This window comes from Oncorhynchus clarkii, chromosome 8 (assembly GCF_045791955.1).
Source record: "Oncorhynchus clarkii lewisi isolate Uvic-CL-2024 chromosome 8, UVic_Ocla_1.0, whole genome shotgun sequence".
In the NCBI taxonomy this organism is placed as follows: Eukaryota; Metazoa; Chordata; class Actinopteri; order Salmoniformes; family Salmonidae; genus Oncorhynchus; species Oncorhynchus clarkii.
In genome coordinates this window covers 14,316,701-14,344,663 of record NC_092154.1, presented here as the reverse complement: position 1 = coordinate 14,344,663, position 27,963 = coordinate 14,316,701, and the positions used below count along the sequence as shown (strand labels likewise).

Genomic DNA, 27,963 nt, shown 5'->3' with positions numbered 1-27,963 from the left:
ACAATTATACACACAAAGAAAAAAGCATTAAAAAGAAAATGACAAAACGTAGCACAATGTATGGCCACTGTATGGTTTTGTGGTTTGAGAGATAAATACAGTAAGAAACTAAAGCAAATCAAAAGTTTGGCTTGAGCCAATTTAGTTTTTAGAACACTTTCACTAATAAAATTGGTTCTTCCCTAGTAAGTACATTGCTTAAATACAGTATCCATGTTACAAATATATTTACATTTATTTAATGGATGATTATTGGGAGCAACACTTCAATACGTCCCTTTCTTCTTTGTGAAAAAGAGACAAACTTCACTCACCAAACTTAAAATCAGGTTTTGTTAAGTCATGTGACTTATCATGATGCACAGTTTCTTAAAATACATAATCCCTCTATTTCGCATAAAAATATTTTTCTCTCACAGTGTAACGTGTCATCTTATCGTTCAAAAAATCTGCACATGGTGAAGAGCAATAACTTCAACCTTACATACGGCAAACGGTGAAGGGATGCTGAAAATATAGCAGGGACATAGTTCACAGGTGCAAAACTTCGGTCTTCGAGGCCTATTCTTGTTTTTGGAAAATCAGTGGCATTAATCGATCATTTAAAAGTGCCAGACAAAAACACATCACCCCAGGACAGGGATCCCCTGAGGACTGTAAGTTGAGCACCCCTGATTTAGATCTTGGTTTAGTCCATCGAAAATAGTCCCACAGTATTAGGGTCCTTCCATGCGGTAGACAAGAGGTGTGGGTTGGTTCTTTTAAGCATTGAGTCCTCCAGAATTCTAGATGGAGCTGCGCCGCTTGCTGTGTCCTAGTCTGTACGGGGTGAGGCTGTGCAGGCCCGTGGACACAGAACTGATGGCGGAATGGGGGTGGTGCATGCTGTAGACGCAGCCGTTGGAGTGAAGGGGGTGGAGGGCGTCGGAGGAAAAGGCCTCCCCCTGCTCCATGTAGGTGTCAGAGGTGGACAGGTCCCTGGGGATGATCATGGGGATGGAGTACTGCAGCTTCTCCCTGCTCTTGTACCACAGGCAGGAGCACATGGACTGGAAGTGGAGCACCTCCGCATACACGTTACGCAGCCCCCGCCCCGCTCCCCCAACACCACCGTTTCCGCCCCCTCCTGGTCCTCCCGTTCCTCCAGCTCCCCCACTGCACCCTGAGGCGGCCGAGGAGGAGGAAGGCGGGTCGGGGGCGCAGCCTGGGTGGTTGTGCCCTCCTGCCTGGCCATTCTGGGAGAGGAGGGCGCGCTGCTCGGCATCCCGCTTCTCATCCTCCGCGTTCATGGTCATGAAGCGCAGCACAACCAGGTTGAGGAAGGCGCCAATCACAGTCAGGCCGGTGAGGATGTACATGAAGCAGAAGGCCACGTACTTGGGGTTTGTCTGCAGAGCCTGGTCCTTCTGCAGCGCCACGTAGTCTCCAAAGCCGATGGTGGTGAGCGTGATGAAGCAATAGTAGTAGGCATGGAAAAAGCTCCAACCCTCAAAGTGGGAGAAGGAGAGCGCACCCACGCACAGCGTGCTCATGCAGGAGATGAAGCCGATGGCCACCATGTTCACCATGGAGACCTCGGTGCGCCGCATGCCAAGGCAGTTCTTCAGGCGGTGCAGCAGATAGCGCACCAAGGTGTTGATGCGCTCGCCCAGGCTCTGGAACATGACCAGGGTGAGAGGGATGCCCAGCAGGGCGTAGAGCATACAGAACACCTTCCCCCCGTCTGTGCTGGGGGCAGCATGGCCGTAACCTAGGACAGAGAAGAGACAGGGGTAGAGAGTCAGTGGGATGGAAAAGACTAAATATAGGCAGTTTCTTCAGTTAGTTAGTCAATTTAGTTATTTGAGTTACTTAGTTGAGTCAGTTGAGTTAGTAGGTTGAGTTGAGTTAGTTGAGTTACTAAGTTGAGCTATTTGAGTTACTTAGTTGAGTCAGTTGAGTTAGTCAGTTGAGTTAGTTGTTACTTAGTTGAGTCAGTTGAGTTAGTCAGTTGAGTTGAGTTAGTTGAGTTACAAAGTTGGGCTATTTGAGTTACTTAGTTGAGTCAGTTGAGTTAGTCGAGTTAGTCAGTTGAGTTAGTTAGTCGAGTTAGTCAGTTGAGTTAGTTAGTCAATTGAGATAGTAAACCCGGTCAGATAGGTGAAGGTCGAGAATGCCAATTCACTACAATTGTATATTCTTAAAACAGCCCATCTGATTAATGTTGAGAGGCTCTGGGAGAATGCAAGGGAGTTATGAATGCACAGCAGTAGTGGTGGTGAGATTGGCTCAGTATTGATGTCTTGTGGGAGAGAGAGGCCTTGAATTATTCATAACGAGTCAGTCTCTCTGGGGTTTGGCGAGTATAGACCACTACGGACAGTTGCTTCTAATTAGCACTTTACATTTTTTATGAAATTTAAATAAGATCGAGAGCCATGGGGTTTGGAGGAGATGCACTTGCTCTCAATATGAATGCTCATTCTTTTTGAATACAGATCAGTTAGGGGCATTGTTTTTGATCATGTTACAGGTAGGTGTACAAGGTTTGTATTATCATTAATTATACTATTACCAGGCCAACTGAACAGGCTGTGACAGGATTGGTCCAAGACAAATAAATACCAGAGGGAGAGTCCCAAATTAAGCAGAGAGCCCAACTCTAGAAGTCAATGTCATAATGAAATAATGACATATGATTCGACGATTGGCACAGTTCTCTTAAAAGGGTTGCTAGGAGATGATAAACCGATTTTTGTGATCTTGCACTTATTTAGAGAGACACTTAAAACCACTTGAGATGATGGAATACGTTTTTTTTAACACTTCACAGCAGTTCCTAAGAAATGAGTCATCCCGTGGACACTTGCTGAGCTGGCCGAGCTTACAAACCCACCGAACCAGTGATCTGCCATGCACCCTGACACATTTCAGGTGAAGTATTGTTCAGGTTAAAAAAATCTACCTTTAACCGACCATCAAAAGTGCAGCCAACCTCCATCCCACACACATCCTCTCCCACACACATCCTGTCCCACACACATCCTCTCCCACACACATCCTGTCCCACACACATCCTGTCCCACACACATCCTCTCCCACACACATCCTGTCCCACACACATCCTGTCCCACACACGTGTAATATAACATGGTTGTCAACTAAGCAGAAGACCCGTTGCATGCGAGAGCCTTGCAACCCGGTCTTAGATAACAATGACGCTGCAAATGGAAAACACTGTCCAATTGTTTGAAAGTAATTACTTTGCCGTTTGATTTAAATTCAAGGGATATGGTTTTATTGTCACACCAACCTGTGTGGTTAACTAATCTGTCTCTCTGAAGGCAAATCACTTTAAAGCCTTACCCGCCACGCTGCCAAAAAAAGACAACCATTACGAATGATACATTGCCTCTTGGAAAGGGAAAGCTGTCCTGGGCTTTGGCTCTGCATCCCCGAAATGAGAAGCCATAACTTTAACCTCCTGACGACACTTAGCTATTTTTAGTTCCATCTACTGTGCGTTAAAGCATTTATCTCTCTATCCTGAGATCTTGTGTTATTTTCCAATGAGTTTTCCATCTCTATCTTTCTTCACCTTGTCCTATAGGGGAGATGGAGAGGCTTTAATGGAGCAGAATGTTCTGTTGTCTCTTTTCAAAACGTGTTGAATTGATATTTCTACACTGTAGGCACCTGCCACTTACCCCAGGTGCGATAACTTAATTTGGTTTGAAGTGAATAAATCTCAATTTCAGTTAAGATTATAATTTTTGTGGGGCCCTGTGTGGTTGTAAATCAAACAAATACAGGTGAACAACAAAAGTTTTCAATTTCAATTAATTTAGGAAGAAATAGTGAATCGTGCAAATATGCCAATATATTTGACCACATCTGTAGGAACTAAACTGTTTAACAAAAATGAATAATGAGATTGATCGACACTGGAATTTATCAAGTAAATGGCAATATTTTCACGTAATGTTCTATGTTTCATTCACTAAATGTACTGAATGTAACGGCTCAATCAGCCAGGGCTGTTGTGTCAACCATCCGCCAGCCAGTCCTAATCTCTCATTGTCTTCTAATCCTCACGCTTTGTCACACCGGGCACCACATGTCACAGGTCGCTCCCTGCAGCTCCACCCATCTCACACCGTTTCCCTCACTCCATTGATATGCTCCCTGTTGTCAACCTTGAGAAGGACTGTAAAACCAAGGGATGAATGTGGGATTACTTCACCAACTGATCAACAGGTTCTGTTGTCAATAACCTTGGGTGCGACCTCGATTGGTCTTTTCAAGAAAATTGTACTGCTGTCGTGGTTATGTAAATTATTCTTTACTTCTCCTTTGCAACATTAGATGTATTAACTCATTGCTGTATTCATAATTCAGCATAGCCCCTAGTCAAAGCTGCTGTTGTTACCTTACGTCTGGACGACAAACTCCCTCCTGGCCAGGCAATCCACATGCATCATTAGACCGCTAAGCAGTAGCTCATGCAGAATGCCTTATGTCTAGTCTGCTGATGTTGGTGTTCAGCCTAGCCGAGGGTTTCAAGGTTTTCCCCCCATGTCAATGTTCACTTCCACAGTTCCTCAACCGAGGTCGAATGGAAATGGCTGTGTTGCGCCAACATAACTACTACGGAAATATTTATATTGTATATCCTTTGTGTCCTGGGTACTACTCTTCAGAGTTCTTCACCCAGGATGGTATACTGTAGGCTACGGATAACTGTAGAACTGCTCTGTAAATGACCTTGCAGAGCTTGGTACACAGTCTAAGTACTCTGTTAGACTCTGTAATGCACAGTGCACACAGTCCTTCAACCAGGGTGTACAGTGCATTGGAAAGTATTCAGACCCCATGACTTTTTCCACATTTTGTTACATTACAGCCTTATTCTAAATGGAGTAAATACAAAAAATCCTCATCAATCTACACACAATACCCCATAATGACAAAGTGAACACAGGTTTTTAGAAATGTTTGCAAATTTATTTAAAATAGGGGTATTGTGTGCAGATTGATGAGACAATAAAAACATTTTAATCGATTTTAGAATAAGGCTGTAACGTAAAACGTCAAGGGGTCTAAATACTTTCTGAATGCACTGTACACTATAGATAAGTATAATAAGTATAAGTACTCCCAGGCCTCGGGGGCATCTTGTGCTGCTGAACCAAGTCTCTCAGGTGACAGTTGAGGAGGCGCTGGTTGAATCCCGGGGCTGTCATGAGCTGTCACGACCAAGGAACAACTCCACAGGACACAGGGAGGTTTGGAGTGACAGTCGGGCGGCTCGTCACTATCGGGCAGTGAAGCTGGAGGCGACAGGGCTGGGAGCCCCCGCAGTGGGAGTGTGGGGAGGCCCCTGTTACACAACAACACGCCCCCTTTACCCTGTGCCTGTGTCCCCTCGCCCAGACATGATGACTCAGGATGTGTCAGTGGCTCTGGCTGACTCTGGCAGGCACGCAGCGGTTGCTCCTCCAGGGCCCACTCACATTGTCCAAACTGATTACAGCCACTGGGAGAGGAGAAGTGCGCCATCACCCTAAATGGCAGGTAACGAGTCCACTAACTGTCGACTAAGAGATTAGATTGACGCCTGCCTGACTGACTGACCATCCGACCGACCTATGAACCCATGACCAGCTATTGGATGCTGTTACTGAACCTTTGACCAGCTATTGGATGCTGTCACTGAACCTTTGACCAGCTATTGGATGCTGTCACTGAACCTTTGACCAGCTATTGGATGCTGTCACTGAAGCTTTGACCAGCTATTGGATGCTGTCACTGAACCTTTGACCAGCTATTGGATGCTGTCACTGAACCTTTGACCAGCTATTGGATGCTGTCACTGAACCTTTGACCAGCTATTGGATACTGTCACTGAACCTTTGACCAGCTATTGGATGCTGTCACTGAACCTTTGACCAGCTATTGGATGCAGAAAAAGGTCCTTTGATTTGATTCAGCCATTTTTTATGCCTTTCCTACGCACGCCTTTCCTTCTCAGTAGTTGATATTCAGACTTACCTGAACGGACTTTGCAGGTGTGGTTCCCTTGTGCATACTAAATAAATTACATTAATCCGATAAAAAAACATCCCACTTGCTGGCCAACAGATCTTTTCGTGTAGTTTTCATTCAATTGGGTTTTCAGTACATTCATCTAAAGCCATCCCTTTAAATTTGGTGTACCTTTAATTGGAATATTCTTGACAGACTCACTGGAATATATGGAGAGAGGTTCAGAATATTAGGGATCAATGAAAGAAAGACATGTAAATACAAACATATTCGTCTTGTTTTCAGCACCAATTGGTGGATTTAAAAAAATACTCTGATCTTGTATATTATTTAGGGTTAGGAAAGTATTTATGAATAATACATTTTTAAAAAGATTTGGAGATCCTTTAGGCACAAAATACATTGGTCAATCAAAAATAGTGGTTTGATTCATCCTGAATGTTGCCATAATCAATTGTTCAACCATGAAATATTGGAAAGTAGAAAAAAAGTGTACAATAAAGGTTGAATAATAGTCCTATAAATCTACCTTAATCCTCACTAATCATGGAACTGTATGACAACGGCCCAGTCATGGTGAACCATGCTCCAGGCTCCACATTTAACCTGCTACATGGTCTGAGTTCCATAATGATTCAAATTATTACACAACGTTAGACTAACATGATCCACTAATGCTAGCGACCCTCAGCAACAACTACGTGACAGAGGAAAGAAAGGTAAACCAAAGGGAATGTTTCAAAACGTAAGCTAAAAATGTAAGGAAACTAACACTAAAGTGACAGTTCTAAACGTATCACTGAAAATGGCTCCCAATAGGGGCTAATATTTAACATGATACAAATTGTAAAATAAAACAGAGAAAAGACGGCATATAATTATAACATTCTAAAGCGCATACATCAACTCAGCAGGTTCAGCCCTACAGAAACCTATAGCCTGGGTGTCCACATTTCATCAACTCAGCAGGTTCAGCCCTACAGAAACCTATAGCTTGGGTGTCCACATTTCATCAACTCAGCAGGTTCAGCCCTACAGAAACCTATAGCTTGGGTGTCCACATTTCATCAACTCAGCAGGTTCAGCCCTACAGAAACCTATAGCCTGGGTGTCCACATTTCATCAACTCAGCAGGTTCAGCCCTACAGAAACATATAGCTTGGGTGTCCACATTTCATCCACTGAAATTATGAGGGTACGCAATAAGAATTCGGAAAAACGGCACAGGTTTTTATAGCCTACTTCACAGTGGAAAGTCATGTTGGTTTGATTTTCAGTTGGCTTCCATATGACTGGCTTCACATTCGTCTCCTGGAATCATAAGGAAAAATCATCTAAAACAATTGTTATGTGTATTTACAATCCCCTTCTCCAAGACAGATACTAATTTACCTAGCTATTATAAATAGCTTATCAATGTATAAATTACAGTGCATGGAGAATGCTGTTATTTCTATTAGAAAACTTAGGGTAGATGCTTTTTCCACTTGGAACCCGGCAGGTTCGCTCGACCTGGTGGAGGAATTAAGAGGGAATTAAGTCATGGTCAGAATAACTGTAGACGTTCATTTCTTAGATCTCCACCCCGAACGAATAGCGCCAGCAAGGTCAGCATAGGCATATAGAGAAAAGTGTATACATTTGGAATCATGTTCCATTTACGCACGCTTAACTCGGGTTGGAATTCTAAATGACCAGCAAAAGCATTAGATTCCATCGATTGTTTACTCAGTACTTATTGAAACAGTATAAACTGGGTGGTTCGAGCCCTGAATGCTGATTGGCTGACAGCCGTAGTATATCAGACCGTATACCATGGGTATGACAAAACATTTATTTTTACTGATCTAATTACGTTGGTAACCAGTTTATAATAGCAATAGGCACCTTTGGGGTTTGTGGTTTATGGCCAATATACCACAACTAAGTGCTGTGTCCAGGTACTCTTGCGTAAAGAACAGCCCTTAGCTGTGGTATATTGGCCACATACAGTACCACACCTCCTCGGGCTTTATCACATCAGTCACAGCAGATTAGTATGACCAAAGAAACCAAAAAGGAATTTAGACACATTGTGGAAAGAAAAAGAAATAGACAACACCTACCTAACTATACTAACCATATATAACCATCTGGGAATGTTCATTACCAGTGAAAGAAAGGCCACTTTGTCCTAAAATGAACTATATACTTAGTTTCTGAATTACTAACCAAACACGACACATCAAAGCGAGACGCCACAAATGGGGCACCAGAGCTGATTGTGTCATTATACAATTTCCACAATTACCATCTGAATGAAAGTATGAAAATTGTGAAAACAGGCTAAACGCAATTGGGGCCTTAAAAATACTAATTAGGGGCTCAGAGTTAGGAGAAGAAAGGACTTGATGAAGGTCACAACACCCAGGTGCACCCTACACACCACCTTGTCTTCACCCCAGCAATGGAGCAGTCCCTTATTGGAAGACCTAAAACAGTGAAGTGGTTGTATTATGATGATTCAGCCTTATAGAGAAGTTAATAGACTTTGCAATTTATTGTGTAGGTTAGGTGAAAGATTTTGTAAGGACGACGATATATTTGTCATACATGGGGCAGCAGAGAAAAACTCCTAAAATTATACCATCATATAGGCAAAGCGATACGAAGGATTTCAGCGAGACCAAATAGCTTCGGCAGCCCTAAGAGTCTGCGTGCCACTTTACCCTTAGCCTTGAGGTACAGGACTGCGTTGTTATGCAATCACTCTGATTTCACAATTTTTAATCCGCCATATTCATTTTACCAGGCCTGTGCTCGGCTTTACGCAGCGTTGAGCCATATTAACCTTCATGCGGATTTTCTCAACTAAATTTCTGATATCTCCCAAAACGTTTTCCCTACAAAACCTGGAGTCGGGTTTGAAACAATGTGATCTGTATATGGGACTTTGGTCACCTTTTGTGGCTATGTCAGTGGGTTCAAAGGTTCAGCCTGGTCTACACATAAGAGTGTAGAGACTGGTTCCCTTGCATGTGATGTGTGCTTTTCCGAGGCATCCACCTGACGCATCTAACCGTCTTGATTATCCTGATTAATTGGATGGAGATAAAAAGAGGCTTTGAAATCACATCAAAGGAGGGCATTATGTGCCTGTTAGGACCCTCTGCCCCGGTCACTCTATTACATTTCCATTGATTACGGAGCACATTTTGTTCTCGCCATAAAGACGAGGAACGCAACCTATTTATTAACCCGCAGAGCACATCACCTTGCATAGTGGACCGGGATTCTCAAAGAGGGTGATGAATCTATCAAAAATCCATTTAGGAGACATTCGTGAAATTACATACTGACCCAGGTCTGGCAAGGAGCTGGAACTCAAATAACCTTGTCCATGTGCTCAAGGCATAACATGAATTTGCAGGCATTAGGCTATGCTTAATAGGCATTAGGTATGTTAAGGTATTAAGCCATCAATATACAATAAGAGGGAGTATAGACAAGCCCTAGAGGAGGGGGGGGACCATGACAGCAGAAGTGCCCGAGGTAGGGTCATGAAAAAAGATGGAGCCGGAGGGTAGGGCTGCCGTCTTATTGGCTCTTACCCAACCATGCTGTTTTGTTAGTTTTTTTGCATTGTTAGTAACTTGTTTTGTACATAATGTTGCTGCTACCGTCTCTTATGATCGAAAAGAGTTTCTGGACATCAGAACTGGGATTACTCATACCAAATTGGAAGAGGAGTTCTTCTTCAAGGAGTCGGACGCGAGGGATATACTACGGACACCCAACCAGGCCCAGATGCCCGTGACTCGCTGGAAAAGGAAACGTAGGTTTCGCAGAAAGAGATCAGGATACCTTGTGAGGATCAGGTGACGAGTGGCTAATCTGCCCTTGCCTTCTGTTCTGCTAGCTGACGTTCAATCGCTGGAAAATAAATAGGACGAAATGAAAACACATATATCCTACCAATGGGACATTAAAAACTGTAATATCTTATGTTTCACCGAGTTGTGGCTTAGCGATGACATTAACAACATACAACTGGCGGGTTATACACTCTATCGGCAGGATAGAACAGCAGCCTCAGGTAAAACACGGGGTGGGGGCCTATGCATATTTGTAAACCGTAGATTGTGCACAATATCTAAGGAAGTCTCAGGGTTTTTCTCGCCTGAGGTAGAGTATCTCATGATAAGCTGTTGAACACACTATTACGCCACAAGCAAACAGGAAAACGCTCTTCCAGGGGAGCGCTCTTAGTGGCCGGGGACTTTAATGCCGTGAAACTTAAATCAGTTTTACCTAATTTCTATCAGCATGTTTAACCTGTTTGGGATAGGGGGCAGCATTTTCACGTTTGGATGAAAAGTGTGCCCAGAGTAAACTCCCTGCTACTCAGTCCCAGTTGCTAATATATGCATATTATTAGTAGATTTGGATAGAAAACACTGAAGTTTCTAAAACTGTTTGAATGATATCTGTGAACATAACAGAACTCATATGGTAGGCGAAAACCTGAGAAAAATTCAACCAGAAAGTGGGAAATCTGAGGTTTGTAGTTTTTCAACACTTGGCTTATTGAAAACAGTGTCTTTGGGGTCAAATTGCACTTCCTAAGGCTTCCACTAGATGTCAGCAGTCTTTAGAACCTTGTTTGATGCTTCTACTGTGAAGTGGGGGCTCGTAAGGGCTCTTTGAGTCGTGGTCTGGCAGAGTGCCACGAGCTGGTGACGCGCGTTCACGTGAGAGTTAGCTTGAGTTCCATTGCATTTCTGAAGACAAAGGAATTCTCCGGTTGGAACATTATTGAAGATTTATGTTAAAAACATCCTAAAGATTGATTCTATACTTCGTTTGACATGTTTCTACGGACTGCAACGGAACTTTTTTATTTTTCGTCTGCTCGTGCGTCATGAAATTGGATTACTGGGTTGATCGCATTAACAACAAGGAGGTATTTGGATATAAAGATGAACTTTATCGAACAAATCAAACATTTTTTGTGGAACTGGGATTCCTGGGAGTGCATTCTGATGAAGATCATCAAATGTAAGTGAATATTTATAATACTATTTCTGACTTCTGTTGACACAAACATGGCGGATATCTGTTTGGCTTGATTTGTTGTCTGAGCGCCGTACTCAGATTATTGCATGGTTTGCTTTTTCCGAAAAGTTTTTTTGAAATCTGACACAGCAGTTGCATTAAGGAGAAGTATATCTTTAATTCTGTGAATAACACTTGTATCTTTTATCAATGTTTATTATGAATATTTCTGTAAATTGATGTGGCTCTCTTCAAAATCACCGGATTGTGACGTAGAAGTCCGTCACTGGCCGCGGGCAGCTTTTGGTTCTTTAACGCACGCACACATTCATCACTCATCCCTGATCCGTTATCAGATAAGGTAACAATGTGGGTCGACACACAAGTTGACATCTCTATCTTAGTACATACATTTCACACTTATGTCAATGTTCATATTTAACATAAGCAATATGTATTTTACTTATCGATGTTATGGATGAGCGCGTTGTTTGTTTGTTCTGTTCCTCTCTCTCTCCAACTCTGTAACTTCCGGGTATGCTGGATAAGGACCCGAGCTAAGGGAATTGGGCTGACTTTGTAGTGCCTGTCCCGAATGGTTCATTCATGTAAATGGGCATATTGAAAGACACTGTCAGTAGTGATGTAATGTTGTAAATGTTATATTGGGATATTGTTTCATAAATACGCGTTGCAAGGTATATCCTTTAGTATGTTTAGTTAATTGAAAATGTAGGTTTGACTAGGTAATTGCTTAATTAATTAGTGTTAATTGATCTGAGGGGAGGGGCTAGCCCTACAAAAGGAGCCTCTCTTTTAGTTCATGGAGAGGCATTTTGGATTGCGCTGTGGATGTGGCATCATTGTTTTTAGCTGTCCCATAAGGTATATGTTTGATGGCAGTACGGTTGTTTTTGTTCCGGAATCACTTTGTAAATAAACACTCTTGCACAGAAGAACTTTTGCGGCTACGCCATCTTTTTATTTTGATAGAGGTTAGGTTTTCCAGTATAGCCTTCTGGCCTACTCTACGTGACACGGATGTTTTGGAAGCAAAACATTACTGAACGTAACGCACCAATGTAAACTGAAGTGTACCTATGATAAAAATTACAGACCTCTACATGCTTTGTAAGTAGGAAAACCTGCAAAATCGGCAGTGTATCAAATACTTGTTCTCCCCGCTGTATGTGAGAATGATATTAATTGACTACAGCTCAGTGTTCAACACCATTGTGCCCTCAAATAGCATCAGTAAGCGAAGGACCCTGGGACTAAACACCTCCCTCTGCAACTGGATACTGGACTTCCTGACGGGCCGCCCCCAGGTGGTAAGGGTAGGTAACAACACATCCACCACGCTGATCCTCAACACGGGGAACCCTCAGGGGTGCGTGCTCAGTCCCCTCCTGTACTCCCTGTTCACTCATGACTGCACGGCCAGGCACGACTCCAACACCATCATTAAGTTTGCTGATGACACAAAAGCCTGATCACCAACAATGATGAGACAGCCTATAGGGAGGAGGTCAGAGACCTGGCCGTGGGGTGCAAGCACAACAACCCCTCCCTCAACGTGATCGTAGGTCTACAATTTTTTCTGAGGTCTTGGCTGATTTCGTTTGAAAATTCCCATGATGTCGAGCAAAGTTAGGTAGGCCTTGAAATACATCCACAGGTACACCTCCAATTGACTCAAATGATGTCAATTAGCCTATCAGAAGCTTCTAAAGCCATAACAACATTTTCTGGAATTTTACAAGATGTTTAAAGGCACAGTCAACTTTGTGTATGTAAACTTCTGACCCACTGGAATTGTGCTACAGTGAAATAATCTGTCTCTAAACAATTGTTGGAAAAATGACTTGTGTCATGCACAAAGTAGATGTCCTAACCGACTTGCCAAAACTATAGTTTGTTAACAAGAAATTTGTGGATTGGTTGAAAAACTAGTTTTAATGACTCCAACCTAAGTGTATGTAAACTTCCGACTTCAACTCTACATAATTACCTCAATTACCTCGACACCGGTGCCCTCTGCACATTGACTCCCCTGTATACAGTATAGCCCCAGTACCCCCTGTATATAGCCCCGCTATTGTTATTTACTGCTGCTCTTTAATTATTTGTTGTTCTTATCTCTTACATTTTGGGGATTTTCACTGCATTTCACTCTACACCTGTTGTATTCAGCACGTGACAAATAAATGTGATTTTATTATATTTGACTCTGGACTTCAACCCTGACTAGATGTTCTCAGACATCTGGAGCTCCCTAGAGACATATGCCAGACTGGACGCTGGATGTTTAACTGCCACAGCGGGAAGCTAAAATAATCTGTGTGTGGCGGTGGCTGGTTCAACTCTAGACGTCAGAGGGACTGAAAAATATGGGACACCTGTTGGTTCAATAAACAAAGAATATCTGCAATAATAGTGGAGTTTGTTAGGAGGTCCCATAGCTTTACGATGCTGCTCAGCCATATTAGCTAGCCCAGTTTTCAATCTAGTCTGGTCATATTGTCACTGTGACCTGTTTACATTTGACCCATGTGAGATACCGTATTTAGTGGGAACGTGTAATCTTATAACAGCACACCCATTTAACATGTTATACGCCCTGTCTTCAAACCTACACCATCTTTAAACTCTCATCATGCAACATCCAGACCATTGTTTTAGCCTGGTGCTCCAGTCTGTTGTGTTTTAGCCTGGTGCTCCAGTCTGTTGTGTTTTAGCCTGGTGCTCCAGTCTGTTGTGTTTTAGCCTGGTGCTCCAGTCTGTTGTGTTTTAGCCTGGTGCTCCAGTCTGTTGTGTTTTGGCCTGGTGCTCCAGTCTGTTGTGTTTTAGCCTGGTGCTCCAGTCTGTTGTGTTTTAGCCTGGTGCTCCAGTCTGTTGTGTTTTAGCCTGGTGCTCCAGTCTGTTGTGTTTTGGCCTGGTGCTCCAGTCTGTTGTGTTTTGGCCTGGTGCTCCAGTCTGTTGTGTTTTAGCCTGGTGCTCCAGTCTGTTGTGTTTTAGCCTGGTGCTCCAGTCTGTTGTGTTTTAGCCTGGTGCTCCAGTCTGTTGTGTTTCGGCCTGATGCTCCAGTCCAATGTGTTTTAGCCTGGTGCTCCAGTCCAATGTGTTTTACCCTGATGCTCCAGTCTGTTGTGTTTTAGCCTGGTGCTCCAGTCTGTTGTGTTTTAGCCTGGTGCTCCAGTCCATTGTGTTTTTGCCTGGTGCTCCAGTCCATTGTGTTTTAGCCTGGTGCTACAGTCCATTGTGTTTTAGCCTGGTGCTACAGTCCATTGTGTTTTAGCCTGGTGCTACAGTCCATTGTGTTTTAGCCTGGTGCTCCAGTCCATTGTGTTTTAGCCTGGTGCTACAGTCCATTGTGTTTTAGCCTGGTGCTCCAGTCCAATGTGTTTTAGCCTGGTGCTCCAGTCCATTGTGTTTTAGCCTGGTGCTCCAGTCCAATGTGTTTTAGCCTGGTGCTACAGTCCAATGTGTTTTAGCCTGGTGCTCCAATCCATTGTGTTTTAGCCTGGTGCTCCAGTCCAATGTGTTTTAGCCTAGTGCTACAGTCTGTTGTGTTTTAGCCTGGTGCTACAGTCTGTTGTGTTTTAGCCTGGTGCTCCAGTCCATTGTGTTTTGGCCTGGTGCTCCAGTCCATTGTGTTTTGGCCTGGTGCTCCAGTCTGTTGTGTTTCGGCCTGGTGCTCCAGTCTGTTGTGTTTTGGCCTGGTGCTACAGTCCGTTTATGCTTCAGACAACTCCTCTCTGTGTTGGTTCATTGTGCCATGCTAAACAGCACAGTGTAGTATGACAATGCTAGAATGACTATAACATGTACAGTGTACATGAGACCCAGGCTGGGACCTAGGCCAGTTGCGCCTGCCTAGCAACTGTATCGCTCTATGGTAGCTGCTCCAAATGCTCGGTTCGACTGGCACTTAGCCGAACAAGTGAGCTCACATACAGTACTTCCTTAAAATACCTTTTTTTGAAAAAAAGCGACAATAGTACTGTTTGTCCAGTAGCCAGAATGAATCTCAGATAACTCAAGAAATCTGTCATTAATTTTGAAGATCTTAGTTGCGCTTAGTTGCGCAATTTTACATCTAAGATGTTTGGTGCACTATTCTCAACTGAATAAATTAGCATGAAAACGAGTCGTCTATCGTTGCATGAAAACAAACACTTAATTGAAGAATCTCTACTGTTGACCAATGACCGATAAAGGTGCGTAGACTTCGGCTAAGAACTTCGAATTGCCACGAAAACATTACAAATTAAGTATAGCATTCCCAGACCGAATGTGTCTCCCCCTCACCAATTTAAACAATAGACCCCGGAGGAGACCCGACATGAATTTCTAATCATGGACAACTCAAACTCCAAACAATCCCCTGATTGTTTATTCATGCACTCCAACACGGCGCTGGCCCTCTCTTCCCTCCCCTCTCACCCCCTTCCCTTCACTCCATTAGCCCAGCGAGATGTTGACCCATAAGAGACCTTGCAAAACAGCTGCTCTCAAAGGGCTCTCGGTGGTGTCCACGTATACACTGTGAGACCAAGAACGCTTGGAATGTGGATTAGTTGGAATAATAATTCACTTCGAGAGTCAATGAGTCTAATCATGTATCCTGAGTAAAAAACTAAACTGTACAAACTTTTACTGGCTTCATTAATGTTCAATCAGCTAAAAGAGGAAAAAGGAGAGGCGGGAGGGTCTTTTTAGAGGTAGGATATCTAAAACATGAATTATGTAATATAGTTTCTATGAAGCGCAGTTACACATTGCGACACAATGATCCAGGAGAAAAAGTTGACACTAGTATTTATTAAATACTAGTGTCAACTGAGTTGTTCTGTCATCAACTCCCTGGTTCAGCTCATTCAACCAGACATGACAAATACCAGCCTGGGGTCGTTACAACCAGAAACTGTACAACTAGTTTTGCCCACTGGGTCATTCAATGATGAAACCAACCTCCTTCATGACATATCTGTTGACGCTAGTAGAAAGTAGTCCTTCCAAGCCCACATAATTTTCCATGTACACAAGTGACTTCAGCTGATAGGAGCCAGGGGCCGGATGGCTCTCATGTTTATGCCAGCCAGTGATCTGTGACCTCAGGGGCCAGTGAAGGTCCACCAGGAGCATTTATTATCTGCAAGCGAATGTGAAGCCGAGAGGAGAGACAGCACTGTTTTGGGTTAGGTTTAACTCAGTTACCCGTTCTGCCGTCTCCAGGCTCCTACAGCAGACCATTCAGCACCCATGTTGCTCTCATCACCAGGCTGTGTCAGTCAGTCCTCTAGTAGTCTAGATCAGGCTGTGTCAGTCAGTCCTCTAGTAGTCTAGATCAGGCTGTGTCAGTCAGTCCTCTAGTAGTCTAGATCAGGCTGTGTCAGTCAGTCCTCTAGTAGTCTAGATCAGGCTGTGTCAGTCAGTCCTCTAGTAGTCTAGATCAGGCTGTGTCAGTCAGTCCTCTAGTAGTCTAGATCAGGCTGTGTCAGTCAGTCCTCTAGGAGTCTAGATCAGGCTGTGTCAGTCAGTCCTCTAGTAGTCTAGATCAGGCTGTGTCAGTCAGTCCTCTAGTAGTCTAGATCAGGCTGTGTCAGTCAGTCCTCTAGTAGTCTAGATCAGGCTGTGTCAGTCAGTCCTCTAGTAGTCTAGATAAGGCTGTTTGTCCTCTAATAGTCTAGACCAGGCTGTGTCTGTCCTCTAGTAGTCTAGATCAGGCTGTGTCTGTCCTCTAGTAGTCTAGACCAGGTTGTGTATGTCCTTTAGTAGTCTAGATCAGGCTGTGTCTGTCCTCTAGTAGTCTAGACCAGGCTGTGTCTGTCCTCTAGTAGTCTAGACCAGGCTGTGTCTGTCCTCTAGTAGTCTAGACCAGGCTGTCTGTCCTCTAGTAGCCTAGACCAGGCTGTGTCTGTCCTCTAGTAGTCTAGATCAGGCTGTGTCAGTCAGTCCTCTAGTAGTCTAGATCAGGCTGTGTCTGTCAGTCCTCTAGTAGTCTAGATCAGGCTGTGTCAGTCAGTCCTCTAGTAGTCTAGATCAGGTTGTGTCAGTCAGTCCTCTAGTAGTCTAGATCAGGCTGTGTCTGCCCTCAGTAGTCTAGATCAGGCTGTATGTCCTCTAGTAGCCTAGACCAGGCTGTGTCTGTCCTCTAGTAGTCTAGATCAGGCTGTCTGCCCTCTAGTAGTCTAGATCAGGCTGTGTCAGTCAGTCCTCTAGTAGTCTAGATCAGGCTGTGTCAGTCTGTCCTCTAGTAGTCTAGATCAGGCTTTGTCAGTCTGTCCTCTCGTAGTCTAGATCAGGCTGTGTCAGTCTGTCCTCTAGTAGTCTAGATCAGTAATCAGGCAGGGCCATTATTTCCTACAGTCACTATGAAAACATGATGAAATGACAGGGGGCTATTTCCATGCACTTTCTCCCTCGGTTCCTTTTCAGGGAATAAAAGAGGAAACCTTGGCAGATCCCGGTTTTCCATGAGGTCATCAAGCCAGGCATTCCGAGCAGAGTGTGAGATCCCAGGAAGGATTAAGTGATTAATCAGTCACATGATTTATAGACCTGACACACAGTGGATTGGGACACGTTGTCATCCACCGGTACAAGGCCCAGGGTACATTTAAGGCTCAGGTACGTACGTAGAAGACAGGAGGTGGAAAGAGATGGTGGAAAGATGGGGAAGAGAAGGGAGGGTTAGGGGAGAAGATAGGAAGAAGTGTATAGTTCCAGTCAGTCTAAAATAGAGTCCAAAAACAGTAAATAATCGTGTTCTATAATTCGCTCTCTATTTCCATACAAAGCAGTAGTTACTTTAATTATTAACCACTCAATCTAGTAGTGAGGAAGGCTCAAATTTGTTGTCATTTCTTATGTATTGTACTGACTGTGTGTAGAGGTTTCTTTACAGGCTTTTAGACAGGTATCTTGATGGCCACTTCCGTTTCAAGCATCCCATTTGTGACATCCTGTGTGTGTGTGTGTGTGTGTGTGCGCGCGTGTGCGTGCGTGCACTTATACAATGGGAGGGTCTAATCCTGAATGCTGATTGGTTAAAACCTCATTCCAGCCGGTGTCTATTCCACAAGTTACCACCGGCTAAATCTATGACGTTAAAATGCCTAGTTACTCTGTTCCATCTGACTGCGCAATTCACTGTCTCATCAGCCCAGGCAGGGAAGTTATAAACTTGACCTCCACTAATAAAAGCATCTAGAAATTATCTCACATTTCTGTTAGACTAACATTTAGTTTTCAACAGCAGAGATTTGTATAAATCTTACTGTCTGTTTCTCCGACATTTGCAACAGTGTTTCAATATTCAAATTCGATCTCCTGCTGTCCCATGAACGAGACAGACAAGCAGGCAGCGTTTCTCAGCCAGTCGAAATCATGAATCAGCCGGCATCATTTTTACGGATATATACAACAACAAAAAATCAATTGAAAAAAGGTACAATGAAACGTAGCTAATTTGCATTCTTTCCGGCTTCTGTTTGAAGTGATTGGGGATACTGTAGCTGTGTGGATGGCTAGCTCCTCTGAACAACAGTGTCCTGACGAGTGAGCACATGTCCCATGTCAGTCGAAATCGCACCTTATTCGCTCATTGTTATGGACGTATGCAAATAAATGTCACTTGAAAAAAGCTTAAATAAAAGCAAATGCAGCTACTTTGCTGTTATTCTTTTTGACGTGACTGTAAGTTAGCTGAAGTTGGCTAGCTAGCAAGCAAGGGATAAGAACGTTGCTAGCCAGTGGAACATTTAGAACGAACGACTGGGTAAGGTCCACAGATACAGAACAAAAACACTGAACGACTGGGTCACATCTCTAGCAACCCTAGATTTGTGTCGGGACTATATCTTGTGGAAGGATGAAATAATATGAATTAATTAATAAAAATAATGTTTTAAATGAAAATATGTGTTATGGCACTGTGTATGTATGTGAAAGCATATGTACATGCTTAACTGAGTTCTACATTTAAGGACCTTGATTGCATAGAATCATATCAAACTATAATAATATTTGCATTATAATATTTCGAGATGAAGTCACTATATTTTTTTCTTCAGGATTACAGCAGAGTTAGTAATGCCTAAAGCCTTCTGGCCATTGTAAGCACTACACTCCACTTCAAGCATTGCCAATATTGGCAACACTTTAGTTAACGTTGACAGGTATGTTTTATTACTTGTTATAAGCACTTATGAGCCCTTATAATGTCTCTTTATAAGGCTTGTAGCAATTCTACAATGGACTGAACATAGCTGTAATTTAGTCAGGGTCATTATGACATGATACTAAGAAATGGTAAAGCTTTAGTTAAATCTGACATGTAGAATGCTTGATTATAATAAAAGGGCATTGTCTCTATGTAACACATTCAACTGCCTGACATTACAGGAGTGTCGTAGACACGTATGACAGATCATAGGCACTCATGTCTTATATTACAATATAATGCAGTCATAATGCATTATAAGACTTGAAAAAAAGCACCTTAATAAGCACCTACCCATGTTGAGTAATAAGTGACCCCTGTTTTCCTGCAGTGACAGTGTAACCGATGTGAAATGGCTAGCTAGTTAGCAGGGTGCGCGCTAATAGCATTTCAATCGGTGACGTCACTCGCTCTGAGACCTTGAAGTAGTTGTTCCCCTTGCTCTGCAAGGGCCGTGGCTTTTGTGGAGCGATGGGTAACGATGGTTTGAGGGTGGCTGTTGTCGGTGTGTACAGAGAGTCCCTGGTTCAAGCTCAGGTAGGGGCGAGGAGAGGAATGGAAGCTATACTGTTACATCAGCATAGCCCTGTCACAGATTACATGTGGGGCTGAGCGGTGATGTGCACATGTGTGTTGTACCCATTATCATTGAACGCATCCAGCAGGCTTTTCATGGCAGGCACCCACCTGTGAACCCTTGACTGTGACACACGTGATCGCTAACATAACATGCATGGCGTGCATCACGCACATGTAAATATAGGGAACCGAGGAATGAAGTAGCAAGTCTAATGGCTGACATCTTCACAGGCCGGCTGATTGGTGATTGAGTAATTTTCACTGTGCAGCCGGTTAATGTTTTATTCAGTCAAAATGCTTTAAAAAATGGATAGTGCTTCACTCTTTCTCTCTCACTGTCTCTCTCCCTCTCTCTGGCTCGCTCTTTCTCCAATGCTCTCTCTCTCACTCCCCCTTTCATTCCCTCTCCCTCTCTCTGGCAGTCTGGCAGACACACTCCGATCCTTCGGATCACTTTACTCTTGTCACAAATATAAGAATAAAAACAATGTAGAGCTCTCCTGGATGAAAGAGATACGGTTTCCAAGGTTGATAGGTAGCTAATAGTACTTACACCTTCACTGGATGTAGTGGGGACAGGGAAGAGGGGTCTGGGAATTGGGATGGAAAACGGACCCAGAGTGGTTGGTTGAGTGGGTGGACTGGTGCCAGCAGGTCTCTTCAGGAGTGGATGGGTTCAATGTTTTAGATCAATGAGCCGGTGTATCAACACATAGACAGGCAGCCATGACAGTTGTCTAGGCTACGCGGCTTGGGTAGCACCAGGGGCATATACTGTACCAAAACAGACACATGCGTGACACATCCCTAACACACACACACATACACACACACACACACACACACACACACACACACACACACACACACACACACACACACACCGACAGCAGGTAGGCGGGCAGGCTCAGGCACAGACGCACACACACACGCACAAATACTCACATTCATGACAGCTGGCTGATGCTCTATGACAAAGGCTCTATAACAGAGTCATGGATACCCAAACCCTCTCTTGCTTGGCTCTGTGGCAAATGTAAAAGCTATCACATTGCATTGCACAAGCCTATTATAGGGCCCCTGCATAATGACTTGACATGCAATTAAATCAAGCAACGGATCTTATTTAGCGGTTATATGAACCGCAATTGTTCCTCCTCTGTCTATAGTCTAACACATGTAACAGTACTGTAGTACTCGAGTCCTGTCTCGAGACCACATATTGAGTGACTCGGTCTTGTCTCCAGACCACATATTGAGTGACTCGGTCTTGTCTCGAGACCACATATTGAGTGACTCGGTCTTGTCTCCAGACCACATATTGAGTGACTCGGTCCTGTCTCGAGACCACATATTGAGTGACTCGGTCTTGTCTCCAGACCACATATTGAGTGACTCGGTCTTGTCTCCAGACCACATATTGAGTGACTCGGTCTTGTCTCCAGACCACATATTGAGTGACTCGGTCTTGTCTCGAGACCACATATTGAGTGACTCGGTCTTGTCTCGAGACCACATATTGAGTGACTCGGTCTTGTCTCCAGACCACATATTGAGTGACTCGGTCTTGTCTCGAGACCACATATTGAGTGACTCGGTCTTGTCTCCAGACCACATATTGAGTGACTCGGTCTTGTCTCCAGACCACATATTGAGTGACTCGGTCTTGTCTCGAGACCACATATTGAGTGACTCGGTCTTGTCTCGAGACCACATATTGAGTGACTCGGTCTTGTCTCGAGACCACATATTGAGTGACTCGGTCTTGTCTCCAGACCACATATTGAGTGACTCGGTCTTGTCTCGAGACCACATATTGAGTGACTCGGTCTTGTCTCGAGACCACATATTGAGTGACTCGGTCTTGTCTCGAGACCACATATTGAGTGACTCGGTCTTGTCTCGGTGTCGGATACATTTGTACTTGGTCTTGACTTGGTCTCGGACAGCGAGGACTCTTAATTTCTTTCTGAGACCAGCGGAGTAAAAAACTCCTAATTATCAGCTTCCATTCTGTTAGCGCATACAACCCCTTCGGCAGGCCAAATATATAGACTCCTTTTTTGAAACATTAATATCTTAACAGCCTTATCTATTATAGACATGTTTGCGCAGTGGCGAACCTAGAGGCCTTCAGTCCCTTACAAGAAAGACTGCAGTCAGAGTGCAGTGTAACTGCAGGACACTGTGGTTAGAATGCAGTGTAACTGCAGTACACTGTAGTTAGAATGCAGTGTAACTGCAGTATGCTGCAAATACTGCAGAAATATAGCACAGTTTTTTTTACTGCCGTAATTTTGCAGTGTAACTGTAGTAAACTACAGTTCAACTGCACTAAACTGAAGTTATTCTGCAATTAATGCGTCCAAAACACCACAGTCGACTGCAATTACTGCACTTTTACTGCAGTTTCAAAACTGCAATCTTTTTTTCATAAGGGCTGTGTGACAGGTTCGTGATTCTGAAAGGACAGCAAACGGTAATACCAGCGCACTCATGTAGGACAGAGCACTTTTTGTAAAACACAATTGGTCAGTGGTGTAGTGGAGGGTATATGCAGGTATAAACTGTATACCCACTTTTTTGTCAGTGGGCATTGCATATACTAATTTCTTAATCCCTACTGATGTGCATCAAAGTAGTGTAGTGGAGGTATAAGACTTGTCAATTATGTAGTACAATGGAGAAATCATGCACAAAGTAGCCAACACAATCGCAATCCACCCACTGGGGAGCCAAGCCCTGACAGGCCCACCCAATCAGATTGATGTGGTTTAAGCATTATTGTGGACTTAGATTATAAGAAAACTCATTAAAAAAAACATAGGAAAACAGGGTGCCAGGGTGCCTTTCCTTCACTGGGGGGCTGTTTGGGAACTTTGTGGCAAAACTATACCCACTTCTCCAGGCACCACTCCAGGCACCACCCTGCATAGAGCAGTAGGAAAGACAGCAGTCACACACAGCATGATGTTAAAGCACCACTACACCCCTGCATAGAGCAGATGGGAAAACAGCAGTCACACACAGCGTGATGTTAAAGCACCACTACACCCCTGCATAGAGCCAATGGGAAGACAGCAGCCACACACAGCGTGATGTTAAAGCACCACTACACCCCTGCATAGTGCCGATGGGAAGACAGCAGTCACACACAGCGTGATGTTAAAGGATAAGCAGTCCATAAACTCTGACATAATAAGCCAGTAGGTCCCAATCATAAGAATACAAAAACACAACCATTAATCGAAATTTACAACTATTACTTCCCATTGCAAAAAAACATTTAACGAATGTAACTAAGGCTGGGAAAGTCAATACAATCAAACTAGCAAGGGCAATGAACCCAAGTCATTCATAACGGTGCTAATAAACTAGCATATTTTTTTATGTAACAAACTAAAAACACGGAGCCTAACATTAGCTACATAGCTAGCTGCTAGGAGGATGTCATGTCATGCCATTGAAGGAGTGGGTGAGTGACTGAATTTTTCTCTTCATATGTTTTTTTTGGTGGCTATACACAGCTATAGATGCCGGTGTCATTTGGTTAGCTAGCAAGAACTTGAGTGACTGTTGTCCAGTTAGCATATCTCTCGCATTCACAAATTCACTTTGGCTATCTACTCTGATTTCAAAGCACTCTGTGTGAGTGTACCAGAGCGCAGAACTGATTCATTTACGAACGCGCAACACCTGCTGATTATGACCGGTGTCAGTAAACAGGCAAAAAAGTAATAGTTAGTCAAGTACACTCTAAATAACATGTAAACAGCCAGCAGCTCTGCTTCGTAAAATCGTCAGAGTGAGGTGTTCTCTCATTTGTATCTGGAAGTAGCTAGCTAACAAGCTAGCCGACTTTAGCCAGTTTGCTTGGGTGATTGGTTGGGACAAGCATGCATTGGCAGGCAAGCTGCAGAAGGACAAGGAGGCTACAATTCCCCATCGCTTATCAGTGCAATTTTGACAGCCAACAAGTTGAAAAAGTGTTTATCTAATATTCCTTCGTTAGATTTTAGCTCATCTTTCTCTGGCTAGCATTAGGTATTGTTGAGGTGCATAACTGAGGGAGAGAGAGACAACCTTTTCATGGTTGTTTGAACAATAGGACTGTAAAGTTCCCAAATGTAAGAGGTCTCCCATGATGTTTACATATTTGCAGAAATCTATTCAGGTGTATTTTGTGGCTTTTGGCGAATGCATTCTAATGATCTAAAGTTGTGCTGTTGCATCTGCCTGTAAACACACAGTCCAGTTCCAAATGAATGATGGCAGGTCCGTGTGGCAAATGGCTTGTTTGTAAAAAGGCCTACGGTACCTCTGATTGGTTATAGCGAACCCGTCTGTGTTGACTCCGTTCCTGGACAAGTCAGATGTTTTTATTCGGTTTTATTTACTGCAGTGTCTATTAATTGGCCAAATACATGGCTGCTTTACCATTCTATATTGCTATAGAACTTTCGCAAACGCATTAGTATAGATCATTCCTAAACATAAGAATTTATGAACACTTATATATGGTAATTTTTTTTTTATTTTTTTTTTTATTTCACCTTTATTTAACCAGGTAGGCTAGTTGAGAACAAGTTCTCATTTGCAACTGCGACCTGGCCAAGATAAGGCATAGCAGTGTGAACAGACAACACAGAGTTACACATGGAGTAAACAATTAACAAGTCAATAACACAGTAGAAAAAAGGGGAGTCTATATATACATTGTGTGCGAAAGGCATGAGAAGGTAGGCAAATAATTACAATTATGCAGATGTAAAGGTAGAGATATTGGTGTGCAAAAGAGCAGAAAAATAAATAAATAAAAACAGTATGGGGATGAGGTAGGTGAAAATGGGTGGGCTATTTACCAATAGACTATGTACAGCTGCAACCTTTTAAGTTGTCGCTTGTCAGAAAATGTTTAAGAAAGTGTTATATTCTTCCTGGGGGTGTACAGTATATGAGCAGATTTGAATAAGATTTCATGTTGCTGTCAGTTCCACTTTAATTAAATGCATCAATGTTTCACACACATAAGTTACTTTCAATGAGATGGCTAACAACAGCGAGCGCACTGCAATAAAAAACACAGTTCCACTCACCAGATGATCATTTGAAACTTAACGTCTTGTTGAACGTTGTTCTTGAAAAGGGCTAACAAATTAGCAACAACACCTTCTGCAGCTGCTAGCTAGACCGTGGGAAAACTACTGCTCGCTATTACGCAATGACACGTTGGCCTTCAAGAAGACAGAACTTTCCAAACATTTTTGCCCTCATACAGTTGAATGGCAGATGTCTTTATTTAGCTTCTAAAGGCCTAGCCAATGGCTGACTTAGCTAGCTAGATTGATCTCCCCAGAGACAGCAAAGAAAAATCCTGAATGGATATTTCTTTCTCTTCGGTGTTAACCCTTTCCTTTCCAACAAAAACTGAAGAAATTAAATCAGAACATCATTGACAATAGTTATAGAATTCAAATTATTATTATAATAATTATTTTATAAATCCTTAGCCCTTCTCTGGAGGCATAGGGTTACCTCAGAATGCATGTTTTCACTATTCTGAATGTCTAAAGAATCCATATGTTGTTCTGAAATATGAACACAGAAATACCGGACATTTTGAACTCTTATTATGGAGGTGATTTGACAAAATTACAATCATGGTCTTAAATTGGACTCTGGTCTTGTTCTTCTGGTCTTGGTCTTAACTCGGTCTCAAACCCCTTGTCCCACTCCCGGTCTCGGTCTTGGCTCGGTCTCTGGACTCGGTTTCTGTATAAGCACTTTGTGACAACTGCTGTTATAAGAAAGGGCTCTATAAATACATGTGATTGATTGATTGATTAATTGATTGCATTACTAGGGACAAGCCCTGACCCTGACACCCTTTTTTCACCACCATGCATATCCAAATGGATGAAAAGACAGGGAATAAAGGAATGGACAAGCCACTTTCACCGCTTCTCTCCTATCCACAGCCATGATATCAGAGTGATATCTAATGGAGGTCTCCAAGCCCACATCTGGGTCCTAACAGTATTTGTTTTCCTTAAAATACTTTGAGCGTTTGATTGAGCCTGCCTAGAGTGCCCAATGGACGGGGTTTAAACTTTTCTGACTATTCCATTGTGTTCCATTGCGCCAAACATGCTAAATCAACCGTAGTTAACGTATTTGATAAAATACACAAACATAAACAAATACTATTTCAATCCAGGATTTTCCAGACCGCTACTGGAACCCAATAACATCTCAGTTAGGCCTGTGTGTCAGTGCTCCTTTTCCTTTGTCCCTTTCAGTCACATAAAATCGATGTGTTCATAAGCTCCCTACTCCCTCAGCCCCCAGGGGTAAACACCGTTCACCTATTATTGTTATTGCTATTATCATTAGTGTGTGTGACGGTCTCCTGCATCAAAGGTGGCTCACAGAGCTTAAATCAAATGCAAAAACAAAATGGAACATATAGTTGTTGAAGACAATCGCAGCTAAGGTTTCAAAGGGAGAGTATATTACCGGTAACTTCCAAAGGGAGGGTATATTACTGGAAACTTTCAAAGGGAGGGTATATAACTGGTAACTTTGAAGTTTACTAGTGAACTATCAGAACTTTGGTAACTTTCAAGGTTTTTAGGGAATTTTACCACATGACATCTAGTGGCCTTTTGGGGTACTTCAGATTATCACAGGTGTGTAATTATCTCTGGCCATCTATGTGGCCTTATCATGTAAAATATATAAAATAATCTGTAAAAACATTATTCAAATTATAAACTTCTTCTTTTTTTACACACTTTTATTTATTTTACTATGTTAATATGTCATTGTTGTAAATGTTTTAGTGCCAAACTGGTGGCAGTTGTGAAAAAAGTTCATAGTTGGAAGAGATGCAGAATTATTCTAAAATAATACCATAGTTGATAAGATGCTTTTTTCATTAATTAGGCTTTTTTCTCTTGAACCATATGCTCTACCTAGAAACTCAAGGACAATATGGACACACATATAAAAAAATATACCATATGAATACATTAAAAAATATATATACTTAAGTATAAATTACCAAAGTTACCATTGAGTGCCATAGATGACCTGTTAATTTGTGGACGCATAAATTCTACGCTCCAAAATGCGATGTGGTTTGATGAGAACACAACATTTTTGCCAAGGCAAAGACGAGTGGCTGACACCGAGATGCCCACGGACAGCAGTGGATGTATAAATTCTGGCCTAATGTCATTACACTTTTTGGTGTTTTGTGTAAACCACTGTTTGGAGGCTGGAAATATGTTGCGAGTGGATGAACATGCCTAGTAAAGGAGCACCTTTGAAGTGATTGTTTGACTATCAGATGAAAACATCATGACTGGTTGTGTTTATGACACAATAAAAGGTCATCCATTTTAAAAGTTAAATGACAAATCTTTACGACTAGGTCCACAGAGATCCTATGATTAGGACAATACATTTTGGGGGTGTACATGCAAGTGCGCTTACATATAGGTCTCATAACAGGGATAAATGAACTCTACTTTCACCCCAGGCCTAATTGATCAAATCTATTTTATAAAGCACTTTTTTACATCACCAGCTGTAATGCACAAAATGTTTTACAGATAAAACACCAAAGCGCAAGCAATGCAGAGGCAGAAGCACAGTGGCTAGGAAAAACTCCCTAGAAGGCAGGGTCCTAGGAAGAAACCTAACGAGGAATTAGGAAAAATCATTCTAATGCATTGCACTTTGTAAAGGATAGGGAAAATACGCTCTGTTACCATAGCGACCGAACACAACCTCGTTTTTAACATTGAACATCTTGTGAACCTGTAGACAGTTGAAACTGTGTACAAGGTGGTGAGTTGTGAGAAGGCCATCCCAGGTTTGTTATGATAAAGACAGCAAATGATGGTCGTCCATTACTGGATCATAAACACACAGGGTTTGCGTCCCAAATGGTGCCCTATCACCTATGTAATGCACTATTTTGACCAGAGCCCTATGGGTAGTGCACTATATAGGGGATAGGCTGCCATTTGGGATGCAGTGAGGGGCAACGTCTCAGAGACGTCTAACAGCTTTCCACACACACTATGGGGCAG

General features: G+C 42.8%; 1 protein-coding gene across 1 annotated transcript in view; it reads right to left on the bottom strand.

The window, feature by feature from the left end:
- Window positions 1-513: 513 nt before the first annotated feature.
- Window positions 514-27,963, bottom strand: part of LOC139415537 (potassium channel, subfamily K, member 3a) — a 48,599-nt gene continuing 21,149 nt past the window's right edge. The window contains exon 2 of the mRNA XM_071163643.1: window positions 514-1,750. Within this exon, the coding sequence (XP_071019744.1) occupies window positions 786-1,750 (965 nt within the window). The 3' untranslated portion in view covers window positions 514-785. The remainder of the gene's footprint in view (window positions 1,751-27,963) is intronic.